This window comes from Simochromis diagramma, unplaced genomic scaffold, assembly GCF_900408965.1.
Source record: "Simochromis diagramma unplaced genomic scaffold, fSimDia1.1 OVJJ01000208.1, whole genome shotgun sequence".
Taxonomy (NCBI): Eukaryota; Metazoa; Chordata; class Actinopteri; order Cichliformes; family Cichlidae; genus Simochromis; species Simochromis diagramma.
This window is the reverse complement of record NW_024386789.1, coordinates 1,904,395-1,929,238: the sequence shown is the minus strand read 5'-3', so window position 1 is coordinate 1,929,238 and position 24,844 is coordinate 1,904,395. Positions and strand designations below refer to the sequence as shown.

Here is a 24,844-nt window from a genome sequence, read left to right as displayed (position 1 = left end):
TCCTGTCAGAAATCACGCAGGAAGGCGGCCAGCTTAAACACACGATAATGAAAACCGGACCTGGACCTGCACACAAGCGCTGGCACTGCCTTAGACCCGCCACGCCAGCTGGACGGGGTTTTATTCAAATCTGTTGTAATAAGCAGAAGTGCGTTGTGTTGCTTCCGAGGACTTTGCTCTCCAAGAGTGTGTGAGAGTTGTGTTTTCTGCACCCCCCTCTGCACTCGCCGCTCTCTCCCTCTGCTAACCTGTAATTTGATGTTTGTGTACATACCTGCACATGCACACCCACACGCTCTACTCTCTCTCTCTCTCTCTCTTTCTCTCCCGCTCTCGCTTATATGTACACTTGCACTCGCTCTCTCTCGCTCTTCCTCTGAGCAGCAGGTCCCTGGAAGCAGCCAGACTGTCACTGACTGCTGCTAGCACATGCTCGCTCTCAGCTCGGCACTTTCTTCAGTAGCTGCCAAGAGAGGAGGAGGAGGAGGAGGAAAAGTGAGGCTGGAAGAAACAGACTGAAACACAGATAGAGAACAGAAAGAGAGAGAGAGAGAAACTTGGACCAACCTGTGACTGCTTGCCTCTGCCTGGCTGACTGTGTGTGTGTGTGTGTGTGTGTGTGTGTGTGTGTGTGTGTGTGTGTGTGTGTGTGTGTGTGTGTGTGTGTGTGCGAGACTGGAGGGAGACTACAAGTGATGCCTCACACAGTCCTGAGCAGCACATAGCCAGGACTTTGCTCAGCTTTCTTTGCCCCCCCCATACCCCCTCTTTCTGTTTCAATGATGAGAAGAGATCGCATCTTATTAGCTGTGACCCTCACGGCCGTCTTCTCCGCCGACCTCTACTTCATCCTCTTGCCAAAGATGTGGAGCAAGGGCCTGACATCGGGACACTCCTGCTCATGTGGCCCCAACAAACTCACCTTCCCCCCCAGCCAGGGGGGTCTGGCCACGCCGCAGCTCTCCAACTGGACTTCTGCACCACTCCTGGACGGCACCACGTCTGAGCCTGCGTACGGAGGCTCAAAACTGGTGAGGCTTTTCTCTCACCCTCTATACAACATCCAGACTCCGGCTCTGGGGCCAGAAGAGAGACTGCTGCAGGTGGAACAGCTGATTGACTACTATAGGAGGAAGGTGTCGCACTGGGAAAGGTCAGTTTCTGGTGTCATGTTTCATCATTCTAAATTAAGATATTGTTTGTTGTGACAATAATGCCACTGATTTTGCAATGCGTGACTTGACGGAGTTACTTCACTTTATTGTTAAATTGCGTGTTCGTTTTGGCTCAGAGTTCCCACTGTGGTAGCACGTGTTGAGGCTTGACTGTGGTCAGGAGGCAGGGTCAGTGACACTGGGGCCAAACCCACCCGAGGCACACACACAAACACATATCCATGAACTTGGATGCACTTTGTTCGTGGTGACAGGCATACACCCACAGACAGACATCCGGATCTGTAGACAATTCTGTGCGTCATAAAAACTCCAGTGTCATGTGGGCTGGGTCAGAAAACCCTGACAAACACGTCACTTCTGAGAGCCAGCATCTGGAACGGTTTCTTTAAGGTAAACAAGGATTTTTAAAACTGCCGGAGCCCATCTCAATCTTTGGGAGTTGTAGCTGTCTTGGCTTGTGAGGCTGTCTGTCTGTCTCCCTCAGAGAGATATAGATATTGGGCTCTCACAGTGGAAAATAAGAAGAATTATGAGCAATGGATCTCCCTGCTGTGCTGCCTTACAAATGTGCACTAAAAAAAAAAGGCAGCTCACAGGCTTGTTATTGCAAAATATTGCAACAGCGTCTAAACATCGCATCTACTGCATTCGTTGTGTGCATTCGTGACTTATCTGTTTCCCACAGTGTGTGTTTGGATACACGCTCTGCTGTCTGCACTTGTCCAGCGTCCTGATTACTCTGTGTCACGTCAAATTAAATGAATGAGGTGGTAGGAATGACAGAAAAACAAACTTCTATTCTTAGCGCTTTGCTCCATTATCTCATTTTGTTATCCGGTCTGTGATGGAGTTTGTTTGGGTGGAGAAATGGTAATCCCACTCACTGTGGTCAGCCCTTGTCATGTGGTGCCCCTCTTACCACAGACAGTATTTCTTTTCATATCAGTTTATTCTTATTCCTACTTGGAGGGGAAAGGGGGCTGGGCAGTTTAGATTTGTTAAAACTCAATTTAGAAACAGTAAAAAGCCTGTATATAAGAGACTAATAAAACTTGGCTGACTATAAATGACTAATGGAGGCAGGAGTAAAGTGGTAAATAGAACAAGTACTTTATAACACAACATGTTTTTCTTTCCTTTGCTTTAATGTATGACAAGCTCCAAAAAACCTGTTGAATGTGACTTTATGCCAGGAAAGTCTGGCACCAAAGCATGCAGCTCCAAATCTGTGGCCCATGCAAAATAAAATACTAAACATAATTATTTAATACAGTCAGGACAACTCTTTTCAAAAGAAGATTGGGTTGCAAAGTGGCATGCAGAGGAAGCAGCATCTACAGGCAGGGTAAAGCAAAATAAATAGCATGCTTTATATGGTGAATATTCTAGTTAATACATATTAATAACACTCGGATGCCTGCCTGTCAGTCCCTACCAGCAGTTCTTAAGCTTGTCATCTTAGGTTCAGTGTAAGCATCTCTTTAAATCAGCTACTCTGTTGTTTTAAATAACATAGGATTAACAATGGCTTTACAGAAAATTGATGTGTTTACAAATGTTAACCATTTATTTAGGGCTCTGATAATAGGGAGTTGACAACATCCTGTATCCCACAGCTAACATCTGTCCTATGTGTTATTCGTCTTCCTCAGACATATGAAGCTCTACAGTCTGGCAGCGGCTGTGGCTAACATCACAGTGACTAAGCATGAGGTGACCTACGACCCTGATACCAGCTGGCTGAAGTTCCACTTGGGAATAAACCGCTATGCTCTGTACTCCCGTGATGACCCTACTGTCCTTCAACTTATCAAGGACATGCAGAGCATGACAGTTATCAGTGCAGGTGAAGGTCAGATGGGATTTGGAGCGTCTAGCTCGATGATGTCGGGGAAAGAGTATCGGCTTCCTGTGTTTATTCTGTACTGTCATATCCCTCATGGGGTCTAATTTTGTGAACTGGGTGGAATTTTACATGTAGTGCAGTATAATTGAATAAATATGCAATGAAAAACGCTTCTGTTAATATAGGAAAGATGTAGGAAAGATATAATATAATATCAGTACAAGAGCAACCAAACAGCTGATTGTATTGTATTGTAAAGCTCCTTTACAGCACAGGACTCTAATGTTTTTTACAGTAAGGACTGTTCAGCTAGCGTTTTATGCAGATGGCAAATCTAGCACCCATTACTTTTCTGGAATTAGACAGGTACATTCCCTGCACTAAGTGTGCTAATTTATTACCTAACAAGTTCATTGTCTTACAGATTACACTCAAGATGAGAAAGCCCTAAAAGGAGCGTGTGATTGCACCCAAGGTATGACAACGTCATCGCCACCTGTAATGAGCCTTTTATCCATTCGGGGATTTGGGCTTTTATTTTCTTTACCTCATATCTCATGTTGTGCAACCGCATGAGTCTGATTTCTCACTAGCCTCTTTGTTTCTCTTTTTGTTTGTCTGCCTCTCTCTCACTCTGCCTTTTCTGCTTGGCAGTACCATGAGAGACAAACACACTGTTGCCTTTGTGATAGTGAGGATTTTTGGTTTTTCTATTGGCACCAAAATCCAGATTTGTCTTTCTGTATAAGACACTTTGCTCTGGGGGCAAATAAAACCCAGGAATTAGTCTGCGTTCAAAGGCAGAGCTCCTAATTAAGCGTTTGATGTCTGCACGCGCCGAGGGAAGCCAACGTTTCTTACCACCTACGCTGCCATCTCCTACTTTACTTCTGAGCAGCACGCAAACCAAAGCTACGGGTGGATAATTGAAAGTTAGTGACATGCCAAACAATAGATGCTACTGAGCTGTTCACTAAGTAAGTGCTGTAAAAGCGTCGCAGGTAGAAATGTAAACATTAAGGAGGACAAATAGCTCATTATTGGTTTTATATGTCAAATTTTTCTCCCAGCTACGTTTCTTCTTCTTCCACGCTGACTTGTCTGACCTGTCTCATCTGTGCTTTGTCAGCATCCCTGCGCAGTGAAGTGCATGACCACACAAACATCACTCACTGCCAAGAAGAAACAAGCAACAAAACAATCGCTACCCCCCACAGTTTAAATTTAACCTTCTCATTATTTCACTCACCAAAGAGCGACGTAATTCATCGGCCACAGAAGCTGTTTGTGCCAGTTGGATTCGCGTTGAGTCATTTCCAGAAATGGTTTTATATTATAAACCTTGCTTGATTGTTAACTATTAAGAACCTGGAGTTTCACTGAGCACTGTGGGGAGGGGGGTGCTTGTATGTGCTGATCTGGACTACTGCTGTGACACAATATGGAGACAGTCAGAGAAAGCGCAGGGTGCATCCAATTACCTTATTACTCGGGCGAGGCCAGACAATGATTCACATTTTGCAAATCTAAAATCTTAAAATAATGAGTCAGTTTGCATGCTGCTCACTGTTTGCTTTTCCCTGGCCAAAAACATTGAGATAAGTGTGGAGTGGAAGTCATGTAGGGCAAATGTTGTGGTACAAAAAAAACGTCTCGATCTCGCACCACACATCATGTTTCTGTGTGTCTTCCCACAGTGGTGAAGCCCAGCGGACATCACCTGAAACTGGCCCTGAAAATGCGCAACCTAGCTAAAGCCATGTTTAAACCAATGAGGTGAGGAAATCTAGTTGGTTATTTTCAGTTGGTGAAATCAATGAAATCGCACAAAAACATGAAATGCTGAGTTAGGTTACATAGCGTGCTATTACAGTACACAGTCTATGTCATGTTCTGTGTGAATTTATGTCAGTCAAAAGCCTCGAGTTGGCCATCTGTAATGTCTTGATTATATATTGCAGAGTGTTGGAACTGACAGTTTGATCGCTCTGTGTGCGTGCACGTGTGTGTGTCTGTGTGTGTGTGTCAGGCAGCAGAGGGACGAGGAGACTCCAGAAGACGTCTTCTATTTCGTTGACCTCCAGAGACACAATGCAGAGATTGCTGCTTTTCATCTGGACAGGTGCAGCCTCATTATCCCTCACTGTTTTCACGTCTTCTCGGTCATTGCTGTTAGACTGGGTAATTTTAGTGTCCTCTCACTGTGGTTATATGACTGCTTTGCTTGCTGGGGTTAATTTTAGTGTTGATTGCACACATGTTATTTTATTGATCTCAGTTACATCCTTGTCTATACAAAGGTACTATGACTGTTTTTGGAGGGAGGACGAATGCGACCAAATGGGAGGAAAAAAAGCTTATTTATCACTTTGATTCATTTTCTTTTTTTCTTAGTCAATTATCCAATTCATTTCTTGAGGGGAACGATAACATCTGATCCAGATTTCATTATAACCCATAAAAATGACCAAAAGCCAGCCCCAGCTTCCTCCCACAGTCAGAAGACTTGCATGTTAGGTTAATTAGTGAGTCTAAATAGCCAGAAGGTATGAATGTGAGTGACAGCTGTGGACAGATAGCCAGTCTATTGCAGTTCCAATACACTGCAATAGACTGGCTATCTGTCTGTGGTGTACCCTGCCTCTAGCTGTATGCCAGCTAGGCTCTGCCACCTCTGTGCCTCTAAATAACTTCAGTGACTGATGTCATCACAGCAGGCAGCATGGTGGTGCGATGATTTGCACTGTTGCCCCACACCAAGAAGTTCCTGGGTTTTAATCCACCATCTGGCCATGGCCTTTTTTGTGTGGACTTTCTACATTCTCACCATGTCTGTGTGGGTACTTCGGCTTCCTCCCACAGTCCAAAGAACATGCTATTAGTGGGGTTAGGTTAATTTGTGGTTCTAAATTGCCCATAGGTGTAAATGTGAGTGTCTGTGTTTGCCCTGTGACAGACTGGCCAGGATGTACCCCACCTCTTACCTTAAGACAGCTGGGGTAAGCTCCACCTTGGTTTGTGATTGGTTACACTAAGAATGTGAATATAGTAAACAAACAAGCTTAAAATCCGCATGGTTAGATGACAGTATTTGGACACTCAACGATAGACTGTATATAAAAGATGGATGCATGACATCACATTTTTTTAACTTCTATTCTAAAGGCTCAATTTTGTTATTATGAAGCCAGAAAAAAATTGCATTTGAGGGAGGTGACAAAATTCTTAGTTATCCCAAATGCTAGCTAGCTAGGCTAGCAAGCTGCATCCACATACACAAATGTTTGCTAATTAGTGCTAATTAATAAATACTTGCATTAAAAATGCTCCAAAAGGTACTGCAAACATGGTCGAGAGGTACATTTTAGTTACTTGAATAAGCTAAGAAGCACTTGGCAGATGTGTCTAGCAACTACAACTGCCGGTGTTAACATCAAAGTGTCATGTATCAATTTGTGGCTGGCAGTTTTGCGGACCCAAATTGCAGACATGCAGATGAAAATTAAAGAATTTGCCCCAAGTGACCTTTCACAAAATTCTTATTTTAGATTTTTCCATTTCCATGCTGAAGTTTACATCCTGATGTTAGGATCGGGTCTAAACTTTGTGAAACTCTTTCTAAAATGTATAAAACAAAAATCTTAAAATTGACCAAAAATGAGTCCAATTTAATTCAGTTTTTTTCTATAGCGCCAAATCACTACAACAGTCATCTAAAGGCCCTTATGATTTTCTAAGGTCAAGACCCTATAATAATAATCCATTTTTAGATTTATGGATCCATCCATTATGTCTTAGAGAGAAAGTGATGAAATTAAAGAATCCTCAGAGACGATGTGGCAGCATTCTTGTAATAGCGAGATTCAAAAACATCCTTAAAATCCCAAACCGTCTCCAACAATTAAGTCTAAAAAAACAGGTCCCCCTGTGCGAACGAATGTATCATGGAGCCTCGAAAAAGATTGCAACATTTTGGCACACCCTCAGATTTCCCAACTTGGTGATCAGTTCAAACCACAGTGTTTGGACACAGATGAGGACACACTTATCTTTATGCAATTACACATTAGCTGAGGCGAGGTGATTCACTCATCTGAACTAGACGGTATCATTAACAGACCCACACACACACACAGTGTTAAGTCACAGACAGAAAACAACTCCAGCACCACGTCAACAGCTCGAACAATTACTGTAATTACTCTCAAACAGTGCCTTTTCTCCTTATCTGCTCATACTTTATCAGTTATTCTTTAAAAAGTGAGAATGTTGTACAATTCCTGTTCCTGTTTTCTTTTTTTAAATTTTAATTTGCTATATGTGTAATCTGTGGCAGTGTGTTGCCTCTCTCTCTTCGTTGTGTCTCACTTGCCAGAAACCCTCATCATTATCACTCGCAATCAGGGGCTGGGGAATGCCAACCATTTTAGAAACAGCAATTCGGCATGACACGCTGATTGTTGTTTGATTACTATTTGCGAGACATGACTAAAACTCTGCCTCTGGGGAGTACAAGCTCTCGATAGTTTATATGAACGCAGCCAGCTGGATTACACAGCACGGCGGCTGTCAAGCGGACTCATTCACTGATAAGAATCAGTAAAATCAGTGAAAGTGGAGCGTGGGCTCCTGTGAGATGAGGATTTAAAGTTAGATAAGACTACCATCACCTTTGGAAGGTTTACACTGCATTAATATTTATGCCAGCACGAGCTGTCTCCCTACATGAGTAAAAGGTTTTCCTCTGAATCACATCAATATATTTTCTAGGATCCTAGACTTCCGGAGAGTTCCTCCAGTGGTTGGCAGGCTGGTGAACATCACTAGTGAAGTCCTAAAAGTAACCCAGAATGAAGACCTGCGAGCTGTGTTCTTCACGTCCCCGGGTAAAAACACAACACATCAGTTCCTCAAAGTAATACCTTTAGATTAGACTCAACGCTCATGCCTGTATGTTAAATATAAACTCCTTTACAATAGTTCAAATACTTGATTGACACATGAATAGTGTTTCTCAGTAGCTGTGCATTTGATCGGGAGCTTGTTTATCTTTGCCCTTTGCATATCTTTGCAAACAAGCATGTCTGCGTGAAGCTAAGCTGATCCGCGAGTTATTTTTTACTCAGTTTGATGTTTGTTTGTGTTTTTCCTTGCTGTTGATATGGCATCCAGCTAGAGGGAAAGGCAGAGCTGATTGGAAAGCATGTAATCGGAAGTGAACAGAAAAACTCATTTTGCATTCTTCTGTTTCTGTTCTGCTTCCCAAACAGCAAACAACACGTGTTTCTTTGCCAAGTGCCTGTATGTGTGCAAGACAGAATATGCAGCGTGCGGGAGCCCCGACCTGCTGGAGGGCTCCCTGTCCGCCTACCTGCCGGGCCTCAGCATTGCTCCCCGCATCTCCATCCCCAGCCCGTGGATCCGTTCCTACACCTTCACCGGACGGGAGGAGTAAGACCTCGTTTTTTTTAATGCAGCACAAAACTGTTTAACTGCCAGCAAGCATTCTGCAAAATGGTGAGCTGGCGGTTGTTGATGGCAGTTGTTCAGCTTGAGGCTGAAGGGATGAATTTTTCAGCAGTTGCAAGACAAGCTGGTTGATGCACGAGCCAAATTCTTAAATGATTTCAGCTTTACTGACACCAGTTATTATGCAGAATGCTTGTAAATTCACTGGTAAACAGTGCATTCAAGTTCATTCTTGGCACACAGTCCACTGTTGCCTGCAAGATTTTAGACTTAAAGTCTGTTTTCCAGTGACCAAGCCTGTCATCAACTTAGGTTAGGCCAAATCTTGCCATGTAGACAACAGAGAACCGGTCAAAACATCACTTTAGTTATGAGAGTCAGTTTCATTTAGTTTATCCAGACAGGAAGCAATAAATTCCACATTTATCAGAAGCTCCTTAACCAACACACTCTTCCTGTCCTGCCTAGATTCCAATCAGTCAGCAGTTTTTATGGATGATGATGTACTCTGTCACACTGCAAAGCAGCTAAAACCGCTCCCTTCAACCTGATAACGTTAAAATAATGAGACGCTTGTCTCAGAGTCCTTATCTTAATGCAGTCGAGAATCTGTGGAAGCTCACTGAGGACAAAATTAAGGCTCCATCCTGCAGGAACAGATGTCCTCAAGTCATTCCAAGAAAGTGGTGTCCATCACATCCTGCCGGTTTTTGAAAACTGGAACAATAATAATTTTCTGTATTTTGCTACTATTTGCTGCTGTGGTTACTGTTCTGTGACTCCGATCACAATTCTTTATAAAACTAATCATTTAAGTTTTTAATTCTGATATAGAATATTTTAGTTTTGTTCACTTTAAACAGGAATAAGTAGTGGCGGTGGAATTCAGGAAAATATAATAATAATAAGACAACAATATTTCTGCTGTGTATATACAGTTAATTTAATGGATATTTCTTGCTACTAAAACATGAGTGTCATTTTCCATAAATCAGAGTGCAAGATTTCAAAGACTCTTTTATTTACTATAGCATCCATTATTTTTAAGGCCTCCAAAGTCAGATTGCACCAGTCAAATGAAAACCACTTCCTGTTTTATATCATTAAAAAAACCTCAGTGACTTTGTCACACAAAATAAATAATGCAGTTTAGAGGCCTCCTGACTCTGTTATCTGGTTACATCATTGTAATAACATATTAACATTGTACTGTATAATGCATTTTAGAGCATCATACATCCAGTTGATGCCTTTTAAAGGGAAGATTTTGCTTATTTTTGCAAGACTGACCAGATTCTGCAATTACCACAGGTCTGTAGAGTTATTACCAGTTAATTACATTTGGGGCCTTGTGAAATTAAAAAATGTGGCAAAGCAAGCACTAAACTGTTAAGACGTAAATAAAATAAAATACAGCATCTGTCTACTCAGTTCTGAATGCTTGCAGAGTGTTAAGAAATGAGGGAGGTAACACAGTGTTAAACATCAACCCCTTTGTTTTGCTGGAGCATCACATTGAAAGTGAGCAATAAAAAGTTGTGGCTAATTTATTTTAATTGCTTCATTTTCCAAAGAATATTCTCCATCGGCTCCTTTTAATTTCCTCTCGTTTATGCTTCTTTCAAAAGGTGGGAAGTGAATCCTTTCTACTGCGACACAATAAAGCAGCAGTACCCCTATAACTCAGGAAACAGGCTCCTAAACATCATAGACATGTCCGTCTTCGACTTTCTCATAGGTATTTCATTACCTCTGCATAATAAACTGTTCATGTAGCGTCAGATATTTTATATTGCGGAAATCTAGCTACATGTGTAGAGATTTGTTCCCCTCGCTAAAGTCACGCCTTCGTTACAGGGAACATGGACAGACACCACTATGAGATTTTTACCAAGTTTGGGGATGAAGGCTTCCTTCTTCACTTGGACAATGCCAGAGGGTGAGACAGAACTGCTGCTGAGCACTAAATGATGCTGCTTTTGTTTGCTGTCGGGGTTCAACGTGTGTGTTGTTTATGCACCAGGTTTGGGAAGCACGCTAAAGATGAGATGTCCATCCTGTCTCCACTGTCCCAGTGCTGCATGTGAGTATGACTCAGTCTATGGAAGTTGTGTACATAAGGGCATAAGTAAAAAAATTTAATAAAATCTGTGAAGGAATTAAGGAAACTAATTTCTCTTCTCCTGTTGATCGTGTGTTCTGCCCTGTCCTCTTAACCCCCAGGATAAAGCAATCCACACTGCTGAGGCTGCAGCTCCTGGCCCAATCAGAGTTCAGGCTCAGTGATGTGATGAGGGAGTCCCTGCAGGAAGACTCTTTAAGGCCCATCCTGACAGAGCCCCACCTGTTGGCCCTGGACCGCAGGTTGCACAAGGTCCTCCGAGTGGTCCACCGGTGCGTCCGGAGGCTGGGCAAAGACGAAGTGATCACTGAGGACTTTTTTAAATCCACAGTGACTCCCGAGGCTGCCACAGACGGGATGATGCAAAGGTAACAGAGGATGCGCTCGGCTTCTGGCTGCTCGGGAAGAGACTCGTATAAATAAGACACGATAATTTTTTAGGAAAAAGCCGTGAGTCTTCATCACAGAAGCAAGGAATCTCTGACACCTTCACATGTTTAAATAAAGACCCTGTTTTGTTTTTTTTTTTGTTTTTTTAAATGAAATAAAATGAAGCTTTGTGAGTGGAAACTTACAGCATCTGATATGTAGAGCCACCACTGGATCAGCTTTTTTTTTTTTTAAATGATTGTTGGTTTACACTGTGGATGTGGAAAGAGAGCTCTGCGTGTCCGTGACCTATAATCAGAAAATAAAGTCTTTATGTGATGATTCTGCAAGTTCTGAGGAGAAGTTATCACCTTAGAGCGGCAGACTGTGTGTGTGCGCGCTCAGCCATATGTTTGTGAGAAAAGTGCTACCTATTAAACAGCCACTTAGTTTACTCCACCCTGTTTTCCAGACTTGTAATCCTCCGTCTCATCAGAGTGTTTAAACAGCTTCACAACGTCACCGTCAGCTCCGCCAGGCAAGGATACAGAAACAGCAAACCCAAAACAATTAGCAAATATGCATTTCGTTGCACCACAGTAATAACTCTCACCCAAGCGGACTTGTGTGAGGTTTTCGTCTGAACATGTCAGAGCTTTGACCCGTTCATTCCCTTTGTTCTCCTCCAACTAACCTGATAGTCTGCGTTGCTCTGTGATGTAGAGTAAGATAAATAACCACAACTATTTTTAAGAGACTTTAGAGCCAAGTGGAGTCAGACTTGAGCTTGACAAAGCAGACAGAGTGGCTGATAAGGATCCTTTACTTAAAACAGGCCCTCGAGCACAGGTAAATCCCTTCATACCGAAGCATTTTTACAATACGCCTTCTCTAAAAGCTTTCAGTGAATGAATGTCTAAAATAAAAGATTTACCAAAGGAAAGCCCAGAGAGGATTTCCAAATAACCAGTAGCTAAAGTTTAGAGAAATATAAATGTTGGGTCATAGTGCCAAATACAACAATCTAACTTTAAATGTGCTCAGTTGAATAATATCTGCTAAAGACGGAGTTTTAAAAAGCTTGAGAAAAAAACAAATTTATTATAAACTGGACGAAATTCTCAAATGAGGAATGAAGAATTGTATCTGTTGTTTAAATTGTTTAATTTAGGCTTTTGCTTGTTGAGCAAATCAATGTTGTTTATTTTTCTGTGCAATACCTCCACCTAGTGTGCAAATTTGATATTACATCTTTTTGAAAATACAGGGACATGGCGGGCAGGTGCTTTTCTTAAACTTTACTATTAGATATTTCGAGGTGTTGAATTGCTGGTTGGGTATTTTATGAAATAAAGGACATTCAAAGCTCTTCTTTGACTGGCTTTTGTTCTGTTCTCTGTGTCAACATGATCTCACACTGCTTCAAAAATGTTGCAATCCAGGCTTGAAGGAGGCCGGTCCATGACTGATAGTGCTGCACTGTGTGTTTGGTACGTTTTCCCAGCATCGTATGTTTAAAAATTAAACCACTGGCTATCAGATTCTTTCCAGGCGATATTGAATGGTGGATCAAAATCTGACAGTACTTTTCTAAGGTCATAATTCCATCAGTTTGGACAGGATCTCCCACACCACTGGCTGATAATGCAGCCACAAACCATGACAGCCTCCACTGCGATGGCTGTAGACACTCACTGTAGTACCTCTCTCCTGACTACTTCAAACACCTTTGAGATAATTTGAACCAAAATTTTAAAGTTGGATTCATCACTCACATCAGAGCTATTGTCACTGATTTTAGTGCAGCACTTGTGTAGTTTGGGATGCCTCAGCTTTCCTCTCTTTCTGAAGAACACCTTCTTCACAGCCACACTTCCACTGAGACCATTTCTGATGAGGCTTCAGTGAACAGTATGAGATACATATTTTTCGAACTATTTCTTATTAGGACACGTGACGTTCAGATACTGTTCATCTGCCGTAGGTAGCTTTTGAGTCAGCAATGCCTTCTTCTGTCCTCTATTTGTCGAGTTTCCTCAATGTTTTAAACACATTTGACACCATGCTGAGATATAGCAAGTTTCTGGGTAAAAGCTCAGCTTGTTGGTGCAAAAATACTATTGTACACCCGTCAAACTGTGTTTTATCTTGGACATTTTTCATTCAGTGAACTAAAGAAATGAGAACAGATTAAAAACAAACAAAAACAGGCTGCTCGTAACAAAATGCCCAGAATCTACAAGATTTTAAAAGTTATCTGTTATGTTGTGTAGACACGACACTGGTCAATCCTTTTAGTTTCACAGGTCCATGTTAAGTGGCTTAAACAAAACCACTCTTCTGAAAATGGTCAGGTATGAGGACTGGACTGGAAATGAGTGATCAAGCAGCCAATGTCTAAAGAAGAACCCTGCACAGTATTGCAAGTCTGCAAAGGAAGAAGTCTGAGACAAAGCAGAGTTTCTTTTTTACTATTTTATTGCTTAAACTGCCATCTGGAACAATCTATACCAAAAGGATAAACATCTTTGCACATACAGGAGGTCAAACTAAATACAGGACAGAATAGAAAAAGAATGGTCCTCTTATAATCTGCAGCTCTCTGTGCTGCAGGCCTAACAAACTCACTGAAGGTCGGGCTAGCAGGAGTGACTGACTTCTACTGTAAGCCCAGGTTAGGTAAGCTAAGGCAAACTGGGACGACTGCAGTGTGGCTAAAAACGTTTTGGACTCAAACCAATGATGCAGCTATTTACACGAAAACAATATTCTGACAGAAAGGTGAAACCCTCACCCCTAACGGAGCCATTTCCCAGATGTGTTGTCAGTGGACACAAATCCACAGGTAAGCCACATCCGCAAGGTTTAACCTGAGGGTTAGGGGCATGATGATCAGATTTAAGCGTGAAGAAACATACACTCACATCCATGAGGTCTTCTCACCAACCTGACTACCCTGCAATCGGCACATAAAACCAAACACACATCTCAGCTGTAAGCGAGTACAAACGCTCTGAATGAGAACCAAAAGAAACATGATTACAGGTCATCTCTGCTAACAGACAGTGATGCAGGAATGTAGAGTTAAGCGTAGAATCCAGAAGTCAACATCATGTGATTTGGTAAAGGTTTTTTTTTTGTCTGTTTGTTTGTTTTTTTTAAAAAGAAATATTTCATTTTATTATGGCATCTAAATAGTTGTGAAGCAGTTCAGCTAAGGAGTAACAAACCAAATATTCGACAGGGTTCCTGCGTCTGCAGGACTTTTTTTCCTTTCTTTTTTTTTTTTTTCTTTTTTTTAAATACACACTTCCATTCATACCAGATCACTGGATGCCTAAAACATCATGCCAGGTAAGCATAGAGAACAGGTCACAAGCTACTCTGATGAAAAGACAGCCACCTTTTCAAATAGGCAATAAGCAATGACACTAGTTTTAAATAAATATCCGCTCGCTCTGCCTGTCAACTCGCCTGTGCCGAGCTGTGAAACAGAAATACTTCAGATGTCCTGAAAAGTCCTTTAAAACTGCTTTGTACTCCCCGCTTCGATAAACCTTTAATTATCCCTTTGATCTATTTTAAAAAGTTTTTACCCATGACATTTTACACAATACAATTACATACTGTTTCATCAGTTGACAAGAAGAAGCATTTATTTTTACTTTGTGGCACTGGACACCTAAAATAGAATTTATGGAAAAATAAGTGTTTACAAAAAGACAAAGTTCAACATATTTTTTTTTTAAACAATCACCATCACTCCAAACCATAAGTTTATCATTTGGTCAATGATAATAATATAACTAGGATCATTTTAACTATACTATAACATTTTGATTACAAACCATAGCAGAAGAGTGACCAAGTTATTTGGTATATACTAAAGAAACTGAATACTGAAATACACTTAATACTCTTTTTTTTTTTGTCTTCCTTTCTTTTTATTTATTTATTTATTTTCCTCAGAGTAGTCAAGGCAGTTCTTGTATGGTCGTCCTATTGATTAAGATGACTACAGGGTGATAACTACTTCCTGTTTGGAACAGAGCACGCATTGCATTCCCACGGCTATGCATCTTTGCATTGAATGACAGTAATCAACATTTGGCACTAGCCTGGTAGCTGCACAATAAAAAATATTTGTTGTACAAGCTCTCTCGAACTAAAAGAGACATTGTTTTCTCGTCGTACCAATCAAACGGTAACCAAAGTCGAGCATTAGATCTTCACGCCCTCTACAGTTTCTCGGTTCTGCTCTCTCTGTGTGTAGTCAAGCTAATTGATGTCCAAAAAAAAACCAAAAAAAACAAAAAACCCGACAACAAAGGAAACTTTTCTTCACTTCAGTCTGCAACAAAAAAATAATAATTTTACTGAAAGCGCAATGTAAAGTCTGATTGTCTGTCTCATCAGTCTGAGAACCTTTCAGATCTCCCGCTTCGTATCGAAAAAAAAGAAGCTTAATCAGCAAATACATATATAACATAAGTTACATGTGGTGTAACTGTGCCTACAAGGTAGCGTACAGCAGCTGGTACAAGCGCTGGTGAATGGCTTAAAAAAAAAAAAAAAAAAAAAAAAAAAAAAAAACAGTCACAGCAGCGTGACCGGTGGGAACAATAAAATGATTTATGTGTGAAATTAAGAGTGGGAATGGGGGAACTGAAATCAGAAGAAAGTGACAGAAAGCAAAAAAAAAAAAAAAAAAAAACCTAACAAAAAAAAAAGAAAAGCACTGGTGGACCCCTGGGTCTGAAAGGAGAGAAGAAGAGGTGGAGAGGGTGCGGCGGGGGGCAGAGAAGTGAGTGTGAGGAGAAACGCTCCCTCAGACAGACAGCGACACAAAGCTGTTGTACTGTTGGATGTTGCGTTTGAGGATGTCTGAGCAGGGACCCAGGACACGCTCGAAGCGAGGCCGATCGAGCTTGACGCACTTCAGGGGGCCGCGGGCAACCACGGTGGCGGCGCGGGGGCGGTTCATCAGCAGAGCAATCTCACCTGGGGAAAAAAAAACAAAAAAAACAAGTGTCACAGACTTAAAATTCAAAACACATGAAAACATCCTTCAGTGTCACACACAGAGACATGTATACAGAAATAGTGTTGGTCATAGTCACAAAGATCTGTTTTTGTTACTTAAAATAAAAAAACTACTGAGTTAATGGCATGACGCATACTTACATACATGCATATATATGTAAAAGACTCCTGTGTAACACTTTAGTTCTTACCAAAGTAGTCTGATGGTCCTAATCTCCCAACTTCCACAAACTCCTCATTCTCTGAGCGACGCTGCAACACAGCTGCAGAGCCCTGAAAACACACAAACATCAGCTTGTTATCATAAAAGTGCTTTTAATACATTGATTAATCAAGACTGCGACTAATGAGTGTTTTAGTTGTTTAAAACAATGCTTATTTTGTTCAGTGGTACATTTTTATAAAAACTACAGTAAAGAAAAAACAAAAAAGTTGTAACAACTTCATAACAACCTTAAAGCTAAATATGTCCATGTTGGAATAATGCAGATAAAGAAAAACTAAGCTGGAACTGAAATATTCCATAGTGTGGGATTATTCCACTTTTTCCTGTGAATTAACTTTCTGACACTAACCGATCATCTGTCAATCACATACATGACCACAAGAGGGAGTGTGTGGAAAACAGAGGTCAACAACTGTAAGCACTAAAGGGGAGATATTGTTCCAGCCACTTATATTTATTCATAGAGCAGCTTTGCATGATTCAGTTTAAAATTAGTCATATTTATGTCATTTTGTAGCTTTGTGCGGCTCATTAGTTTATGTAAATATGGCAGAAAACCAGGAAAAGCAGGAGCAGACAAGGTCATTCAAGTCATTGACAAATGTTTGATAAAGTAGCCATTTACATTTACAGAAATGTAAAATGTTGCTTGCTGCCAGCATTACAAGATATAGAAACTAGGTAACCAAAGGAAGCTGAGCAAAAATCCACCTATGATCCTACCCTCTCGTTGCTGACATGCTGCTAGCACTGATGCTAAACATACTGGTGTGCACTACCAGCAGCAAGACATACTTTGGCCAAAAAAAAAAAAAAAAAAAAAAAGAAAAGAAAAGAAAAAAAGATTTCAACTGCTGGATATATTTAAAGTGTTGTCTGGGCGTACGCTGCTGTCACACAGCTCTTTCTGAAGAGGAACTGAAGCCTCCATCTCTCTTAAAGCCGTCAGACTTTGATGAAAAAGAAAGCAGTAATTTAACACTGCTGAACACAAAGCTGCTGAAGTTTGTTTGTGTGACTTTAGGATATGAGCACAATTATTGTGTATCGCACTAAAAGCTGTTAAACATCAGAGCTGCACAGGAAGCCAGTGTTTGCCAAAGTTAGTTTGGGTCATTTCTGGAATCTGGTTGCTTAAAATAAAGAAAATATGAAAAAAGTCTGCGTCACACCAAGTAAAGCGTTGAAAATACAGCCCACAACTAACCAAACTAACACTTTCATGTATTCCTGTCATCTTTACAATTACATTAGCCAATCATGTCACCATAGGAAAAGGAAATCCTGTTATTTCCTAGGGAGGGCTCATGTGACCTAATTAGTACGTGCACAGGTCAGAGGTCTGGGGGCAACATAACGATGAGAGACAACCACAGAGTGTAGAAAAAGGGCTGATTCATAACCAACAGAGAAGTAGAGAAGTGCGTGTTCATGTCATTTTACGTGTTTCCGTTACATTCAAATGCTGAACAGAAATCCAGCTGAGTGTGTCTTCTCCTGTCCTGCACTTCACACTCATGTACATATTTATCTGTTTCTGTTTCCAGAAAACATTGTGATCAGAAAATATTGAGTTTAAAGACACTAACTACAAGGGGAAACTGCTAACATAGTAATGCACTGCACTGCTGAAATTTAGATTTTTATAGCTGCGAGGTAGTCGAACAAACTCTGCATTCACAAACACTGTGCTGAGAATTTAGCTCTATTCAAAAGTGAAATATCCACACACAAAGAAAGAAGCCACAGAGTGTCTCGTGCATGAGTATCAGCAGCCGTGCACTCTGACCTCACTGAACTGAATGAGCGCCAAACCACAGATATACAAACGTGTGGCTCAAAAAACAAAATGACACTTTGAAACTTGAAATATTCTGGAGACAAGTGAGACTAATACTAATATGTCATAAAGCAGTACAACACGGGACCTTTAATGTGTGTAAAAGGAGACGAATGAATCAAGTGGATACCTCTAAAATGATGAAGAACTCATCTCCGGGCTCTCCTTGCACAACAATCTTTTGTCCATCCTCAAACTGGACAGGCTCCAAGGCATCGGCGACTGTCAGACGCTCCCATTTGTCAAGCGACTCTGAGGAAGGAGAGCAGAGCAAAGATTAATAATGAGACATAATGATGACAGAATAAAAAACAAACCAAAAAAAAAAAAATCTTCTGAAGGCCTGAACCTGTTACTGTTTTTCTTTTAAAAGTGAGATATTTTTAAAGTTCTTTTCAGGTTATTTTAATCTCAGCAACAGACACAGGTAATGTGCTTCCCTTCCTCTGCTTTAATTTCTGATATGGTTAATTTAAAAACAAATAACCCACCTAAAATGGAGACTTTTCTGAGGAATTCCTCATACATCTTCCTCTTTCTCAAAGTGCTTCCCTAAAAGAGAAGGACATTTTTTAAAAGTGTAAATGCTTAAAAAGAAAAACAAACAAACAAACATAGCGTCAAGAATATGCTGGTGGATTAGAAGTGTGAACATGAGAACGATGGCACACCTATAAGAAGAAATTAGCTCAATACAACAGCAACAGAAAAAAAGAGCAAACAGTGAATCTACAGTACAAGAATAGATCAAAAACATTTCAACTTCAAGCTTTAGAAACACTGGTCTGCAGCTGCACATCTCCTCACCATAAGTATTCTCCTGTAGCTGTCTCTGTCGATGCCCCACAGTTTAACGTTGGTCTTGGCTCTGACAGTAGCCGCTCTTGGGGTGCCGTAAATCAGTGCCAGCTCTCCAAAGCTGCCACCTTCCCCTATGCTGGTCACCCATTCATTGTTCACATACACCTACCGGATTGGAAAAGGGACAAACCAAAATAAATACTTGCAAATGTTAAATGTGATTTTAAATGAGTCATTTAACAGAGCTATTTGACAATCCAAACACTCACATCCATCTCTCCTTGGTCGATGACGTAGAAATTGTCACCTTCGTCACCTGAGGGCATAAAGCCGAGTCAGTTAGCATGACAGAAAGCAGTGCTACGATTTTGGTTAATGCTTTTTTATGATCAATGCTGACAAGCTGTAATCATACCCTGCAGAATAACTGTTTCCCCAGCAATGTAGGTGACTGGAAACATTGCATCAAATATGTCACTAAATAAAGAAAAGAAACAGAGAGGTGAGCCAGTCATCCAAATCATCCCCACGAATATACTTTTTTAAAATTATAAAAAATATTAAGTCTGGTACCTCCGCTCATTGTCATCCAGGTGTGAGAAGAGAACATTCTTTTCAATAGCTTTGGCCAAGGCAGCCATTGTTTTGTAGTCTTTTGGAATGACCTTAGGAATCAAAAAGAAAGCAGATGTCAGGATGCTGGCACAAATAGAAATCATATGTGCCATAGCGTCGTATCTGCTGTATGCATTTACCTTTCTGACATATGAGGCGGCATCCTCCTCTGTGTAAACCTCTGCGCTGAAGGCGCCTCTCCGCCGGCGGCCCTTTACCACGGGGTTCATGGGCGGAGACACCTCTTCATCACGAGAGTCTGAACGGGAACTGCTGGCCTTCTGCTGGTTCTGAATCTGCTTGGCCTCCTCCTAAATAGGAGGGACAGGACTGAGTCAGTCAGGGAAACAAGATTTATACAGTCACAACTAATTGTATGATAGAAAGCAACGCATCCTACACTCAGGACTCATGGTAATGTTTTCCTCCAGCATGCATCAGATGGGTGTGTTCCTCTATTGCAGACACTACACTTTTGATTTATATGCAATTTATTTGGACAGCAGTTCACATGAGGTGAAATCAGTTTGTTGCATTTGGTTGAATCTGAGCACACAAAAAGCCACTGTGTACCCCTACACTCATCCTGTTGTTTCTATGAGCAGTGAAATGATCAATACGTTTTATTGTCCCAGTTCCACTGGCAGTCACATGTGCACAAGCCACACTTTCCCCTTTCCATCGTTCTGAGGTCGATTTTTGCTTCATCACTCCATATAACATTGTGAAATCTATGAGTTCCACTCTCGCCCTTTTGTTTTTGTAAGCTGGACTGTAGCCTTTATGTTGTGATGATTTCACTGGGTCTGAAAATTTTAATAAATCCTGAGAGGTTCTGGTGCAGCCTATTATCCAGTTGTTCATGTGTACGTAACAAGATTTTTCATGTTTTTTGTTACAGGCAGTACAACTTTGAAACATATGCATTTCAATAGGAAGTATGTTTCCTGTTTGCACCATGCATGCTGCTGAGACTCTTCAGAAGGAATTCATGAAACCACATTCTTTTTATAACAAACACTAAGTATTTGTATTGCCCAAAACTGAGGCCCCTAGTGTATAGAAACACACAAAAAAAACAGACAAACAAATTGAGTTTAGAAAACCAACAAAAGTAATTAATATTGTAACTATTTTATGAAATTGTGTTGTCTGGTCTTATTTTAATCATGTGCTGGACAGAAATCTAGACTAGCCATGGGGTTATTTGAAAAAATAAACTAAAAAGAGTCGTCTTTCCCATGCAAATTACATCAACAGTTTCTCTTTTAGATCTAATAGTTTATTTGCATTTGGCTATCATTATTTTGTTACTCTTCATATTGCCAAGACAATTAAACTCATTCTAGGTCGAATAAATCATCTCTAAATCACCTCTGAGCTACTCCTGAGCTCTTTTCAGCAATGAAAACAATGAAATGGCACGGCTCAAGAAACACTTTGGAGCCAAGCGTCCGATTACTTTTTAACCTTTTATAATTCAATATTGACAAAAGCCTCATGTGACAGACTGGCGACCTGTCCAGGGTGCACGCTGCCTCCCACCCTGTGGCAGCTGAAATAGTCCACAGCCACACTGCCATGGTGAATTGGATAAGCGAAAGAAAATAGATAAAAAGATGGACGAAAGCCTCAAATGTTCTGAATGTTGAATGTAAATAACTGCAAACCTGAAGAAGAAAAAACTCTGAAACTGTCCATCTATGTATGATCATGACTACAGTTGAAGAAAATAATAATATAAGATAAACAAAATAGTAGCTAAGGTATTATTTCATTTTCCTGTCTCTGGAAGATAAAAATCTTCAAAACACATCCACAAGATGTGTTTTGAAAAAAAGAAAGAAAGAAAAGAAAGGGGAAAAAGGTATAATATAGGGCTAGTCTGTTTTCCCCCATTGCATGCTGAAAAAATTAAAAATCAAGAACCAACTGTAAATAGAAAAAGGTCAATGTGGAAGGTTAGGTGCTGTCAGCCTGCTGGACCAATAGCTAATCATTCTGCTTTAAAGTGCTATGAATTTTGGCGTCACTGTAAGTGACACAAATCAGAAGGTAGGTTACAGTAACTGGCAGTAGTACAGTCCAATACAAGGGTATAAGATGCCCACCCTTCACTGACAAATGGCTTGCATTTGTCCAAGACACAAACATACATTAGCACACAAACCTTCTCCAGCCTCTCGAAGTACTCCCTGAGGAAAGCCATGGGCCTATCTGGCCTGGAGGTGCACAGCTGGACAATGCAGTCCTTCAGCAGCTGTTGAATGTTGTGTTTCTGCACGTACTGCTCACACTCCCTCAGGCTCCGCTCCTCCTCGCTGCTCGTACTTCCAGATGCCATGACGACAGCCGCAACCCTGCTCTGTGACCTCTAACCTTTGTGCTGGGAGGAAAGGAAAAGAAGCATGGTGTCAGATCATCAGCGCACAACACTGAGGACAGAGAGTGACACGGGGTAAAAGAGCCAGAGCGTCTCAATGTGAAGTGGACACACAGAAAAATGTGAGAAAAATGGAGCCGGAGTGAGAAAGCACAGCATGTTGTTTTTGTCACTATGGAGCCCGAGTGCTCCTAATTGTCTGGAGTGAAAACTGGTCATATGATGTGATCACACACAGGCAGACACAACAAAACTAAAACAAGCACACCGTTTTTCTTGGTTTTACTTACACAAAACAGTTCAAGTTTTTTCCCCCCAGACTGAATTAAGCCCTCTATCAATGATAGAGCAGCTGGCTAGGGCTGAAACATTATCATAGACAAGGCCTAAATTTAGACGAATGGTGAAATGTGAAACAGGCCAAAAGCAAGCGCACATGATTGAGGTTTCAACATTTCACGCCACAATACTGGTGCTGAGCAAAACAGCCTGACAGCTCCTTAGATCATCTGATCAGCCTCTGTGAGATAAGTTTCTTCAGACAGCTCTGAGCTTGATCTGGCTATGTAGTCTAAATCAGGAAGGCCTCTAAAGTCCTGATGTAACCCATGTCTGCCATTTAGAAGGGTAAATGAGTAAACAAGTCCTGCGGAGTGAGAGTACAATCTATTCTGTGCCTGCAAGTGTATCGTGCATGTGCATCAGTATAATAGGATTCGGATAATTTCTAATCTGACAAGGCCCAGGGGAGATTACTAGCCATGTTATCAAAGATGAAGCTCGCACAGCCGTTATGCACAACTAACTACGCTTGTGGTGGAAACTTGGCAGGCTTGCTTTAATCTAAACCCAGCACAGGAATAACTATGTGGTAAACGATACTGTTTTCGGACCAGGTGGTATAAATTAAGAGCTACGGCAACCTCTACTAGGAAAGCTCTCCTGTCTTATGCAATAAGAAAGTCTTACTTTATTTGAAATGTCTTAAAATAGTTATTTATATTTAAATGTTGATTTTTTGAATCAGCTACTATCCTGCAGCATCGCCTAAAACTAACTATGCAATTAAACAAAACAAGAGCGAGGCACAATGACCTTGCTAAACAGCAGACAAATGAGCATAGCTGATGATGGATTGTAATAACGCATTTAATGGTTTAAAAAGTGGTGAAATACTACCACCGTTAGAGTAAATATGAAGCAGATGCCCTGTCTGTAACACTGTCTAGGTCAGGAAGGCTTCACGAGAAAGCTGACGGCTGCAGTCAAGTAACTTACACGAGCAGATTAATGCTAATAAAACGAGCAACCCGACATATGAAGAAGCAGCAGAAAACTCCTCAAATGAGCAACACGCGTATCAGAGGTTTGCTAAACTACCTTCGGCCTAGTTTATGTATGTCAGGTTTGATGCCTAGCTCGCTAGCTCCGTGCAAAGGCAAAGCGCTCCTCCAATGACGCCATCTTGAGTTCTAGCATAAACAAACGAGAGACGGAGGAAACAAATTTCACCTATACAGAGGTCATATGTTCCGCGAACCAAAACAACACGAATACTCACAAGAAACGGTAAAATCCTGCCGAGCCTTTGAACGGTGACTCGGAATGTAAGATATTTCTCAAAGCGCACCGTTACCAGATCTTCCTCCTCTTTTCGATTTTTTTCCCCGAGCCCTGGACCGCTGCCCCACCGGATACGGCTGAGAACCAATCAACAGCCGTCACTGACGTCAATTCTCCTCGTTCTGACATGTGAGCCGGTAACCCGTGGCAACCTTAAAGGAGACCGCACGGAAATCGTGACGTCAAGGAAAAGGCAAAGAAATGGATTAATATTTGATTTCAAAAAGTGGTCGTGGTGGCAAAAGCAACAACACTACAAACCCCAACTACAAGAACAAGTCTTTCATTTAACTTGTAACGGTAAACAACTTTAAAGAAGTAGTATCAGAAGCTGAAGCAGCTACTCATTAGGGAGAAAAATGTCTCATATGAATGTTATTCGTTATTTTTTTACAGATATAGTGTTATACCTTATTGGGTAATTCAGTAATACTGCATGTATCCACAGATGATATTGTGATAGTGATCTATGGTGAGATTAGGGAGCAGGTGGAAGAGAGCACGGAGAGGTGACCATATAATCTGGAGGAAAGGGGAATGAAAGTCAGTGAATAAGAGGACAGGTGTAACAGTGAAGCTGCAAGGAGCAGAGATAGTGAAGGTAGAGTGAGTTTAAATAGCTGGGGTCAACGATCCAAGGCAAAGGACAGTGCACAAGAGAGAAGAAGGGCAGGGTGGGGTGGGTGGAGATGAGTGTCAGGGATGATTTGTGACAGAAGGAGCAAGAGTGAAAGGGAAGGTTTACAAGATGTCAGTGAAACCTGCTATGATGCATGATTTGGAGATGGTGACAGTGACAAAAAAGACATGAGACTGAGCTGGATGTGGCAAAAGTGAAGATTTTCAGTGGGAGTGACCAAGATAACCTAAATTAAATGCTATTATATGCTGAACATGGAGGTGCTGCAGGGCAGGAAGAAAAGGAAAAGACTTCAGAGGAGTTTCATGGATGCAGTGAAGGAGAGCATACAGAGGGTTGGTGTGACAAGACGCTAGGGATAAGGTACAATGGAGGGAGATGATCTGCTTCGGCAAATTTATTTTATTTATTATTTATTTAACAAGATATACTGCATGAAAACATTGCCCTGAAATAAAATCAGTGAAATGTTCATACATGTTTGGGTACTGACATCACTTTCAGGTCACATTTGTATATTATGGATATAACCCTTATTTCAATGGAATCGTGTGTCACTTTAATACGTTTTAAAAAAAAAAGAAAAAAAAGAAATGTATTAATTAATAGGTTTCCTGTTTCCAAACTCTGTTGCTGTTTCTTTTGCAAGACTGGGCCATTTATTCACTATTTCAACATCAGTTAAGTAT

General features: G+C 41.0%; 2 protein-coding genes across 3 annotated transcripts; one reads left to right on the top strand and one right to left on the bottom strand.

Annotated features, from left to right (window-relative positions):
• The first annotated feature begins 25 nt into the window (after window positions 1-25).
• On the top strand, window positions 26-12,353 carry fam20a (FAM20A golgi associated secretory pathway pseudokinase). 2 transcript variants are annotated; one of them, XM_040023283.1, is made up of 11 exons: window positions 26-1,153; window positions 2,831-3,024; window positions 3,449-3,499; window positions 4,722-4,800; window positions 5,054-5,146; window positions 7,795-7,910; window positions 8,295-8,475; window positions 10,122-10,231; window positions 10,351-10,432; window positions 10,517-10,576; window positions 10,717-12,353. In XM_040023283.1, the coding sequence occupies exons 1-11, from the start codon at window positions 780-782 to the stop codon at window positions 10,985-10,987; spliced, it is 1,611 nt and encodes a 536-aa protein (XP_039879217.1). In that variant the 5' UTR covers window positions 26-779; the 3' UTR covers window positions 10,988-12,353. The 2 variants fall into 2 exon arrangements, with proteins under 2 accessions (XP_039879217.1, XP_039879218.1); XM_040023284.1 differs by lacking the exon at window positions 26-1,153 and adding an exon at window positions 1,176-1,568.
• Window positions 12,354-13,444: 1,091 nt separating this feature from the next.
• LOC120728412 (cAMP-dependent protein kinase type I-alpha regulatory subunit) lies at window positions 13,445-23,601 on the bottom strand. The gene is made up of 11 exons (XM_040023288.1): window positions 23,454-23,601; window positions 21,680-21,895; window positions 19,650-19,820; window positions 19,468-19,559; window positions 19,310-19,371; window positions 19,164-19,210; window positions 18,901-19,059; window positions 18,585-18,645; window positions 18,224-18,345; window positions 16,219-16,300; window positions 13,445-15,985 (listed from the first exon to the last, which is right to left on the bottom strand). Exons 2-11 carry the CDS (start codon window positions 21,851-21,853, stop codon window positions 15,813-15,815), a joined length of 1,143 nt encoding a protein of 380 aa, XP_039879222.1. The 5' UTR covers window positions 21,854-21,895; window positions 23,454-23,601; the 3' UTR covers window positions 13,445-15,812.
• Window positions 23,602-24,844: the final 1,243 nt, after the last annotated feature.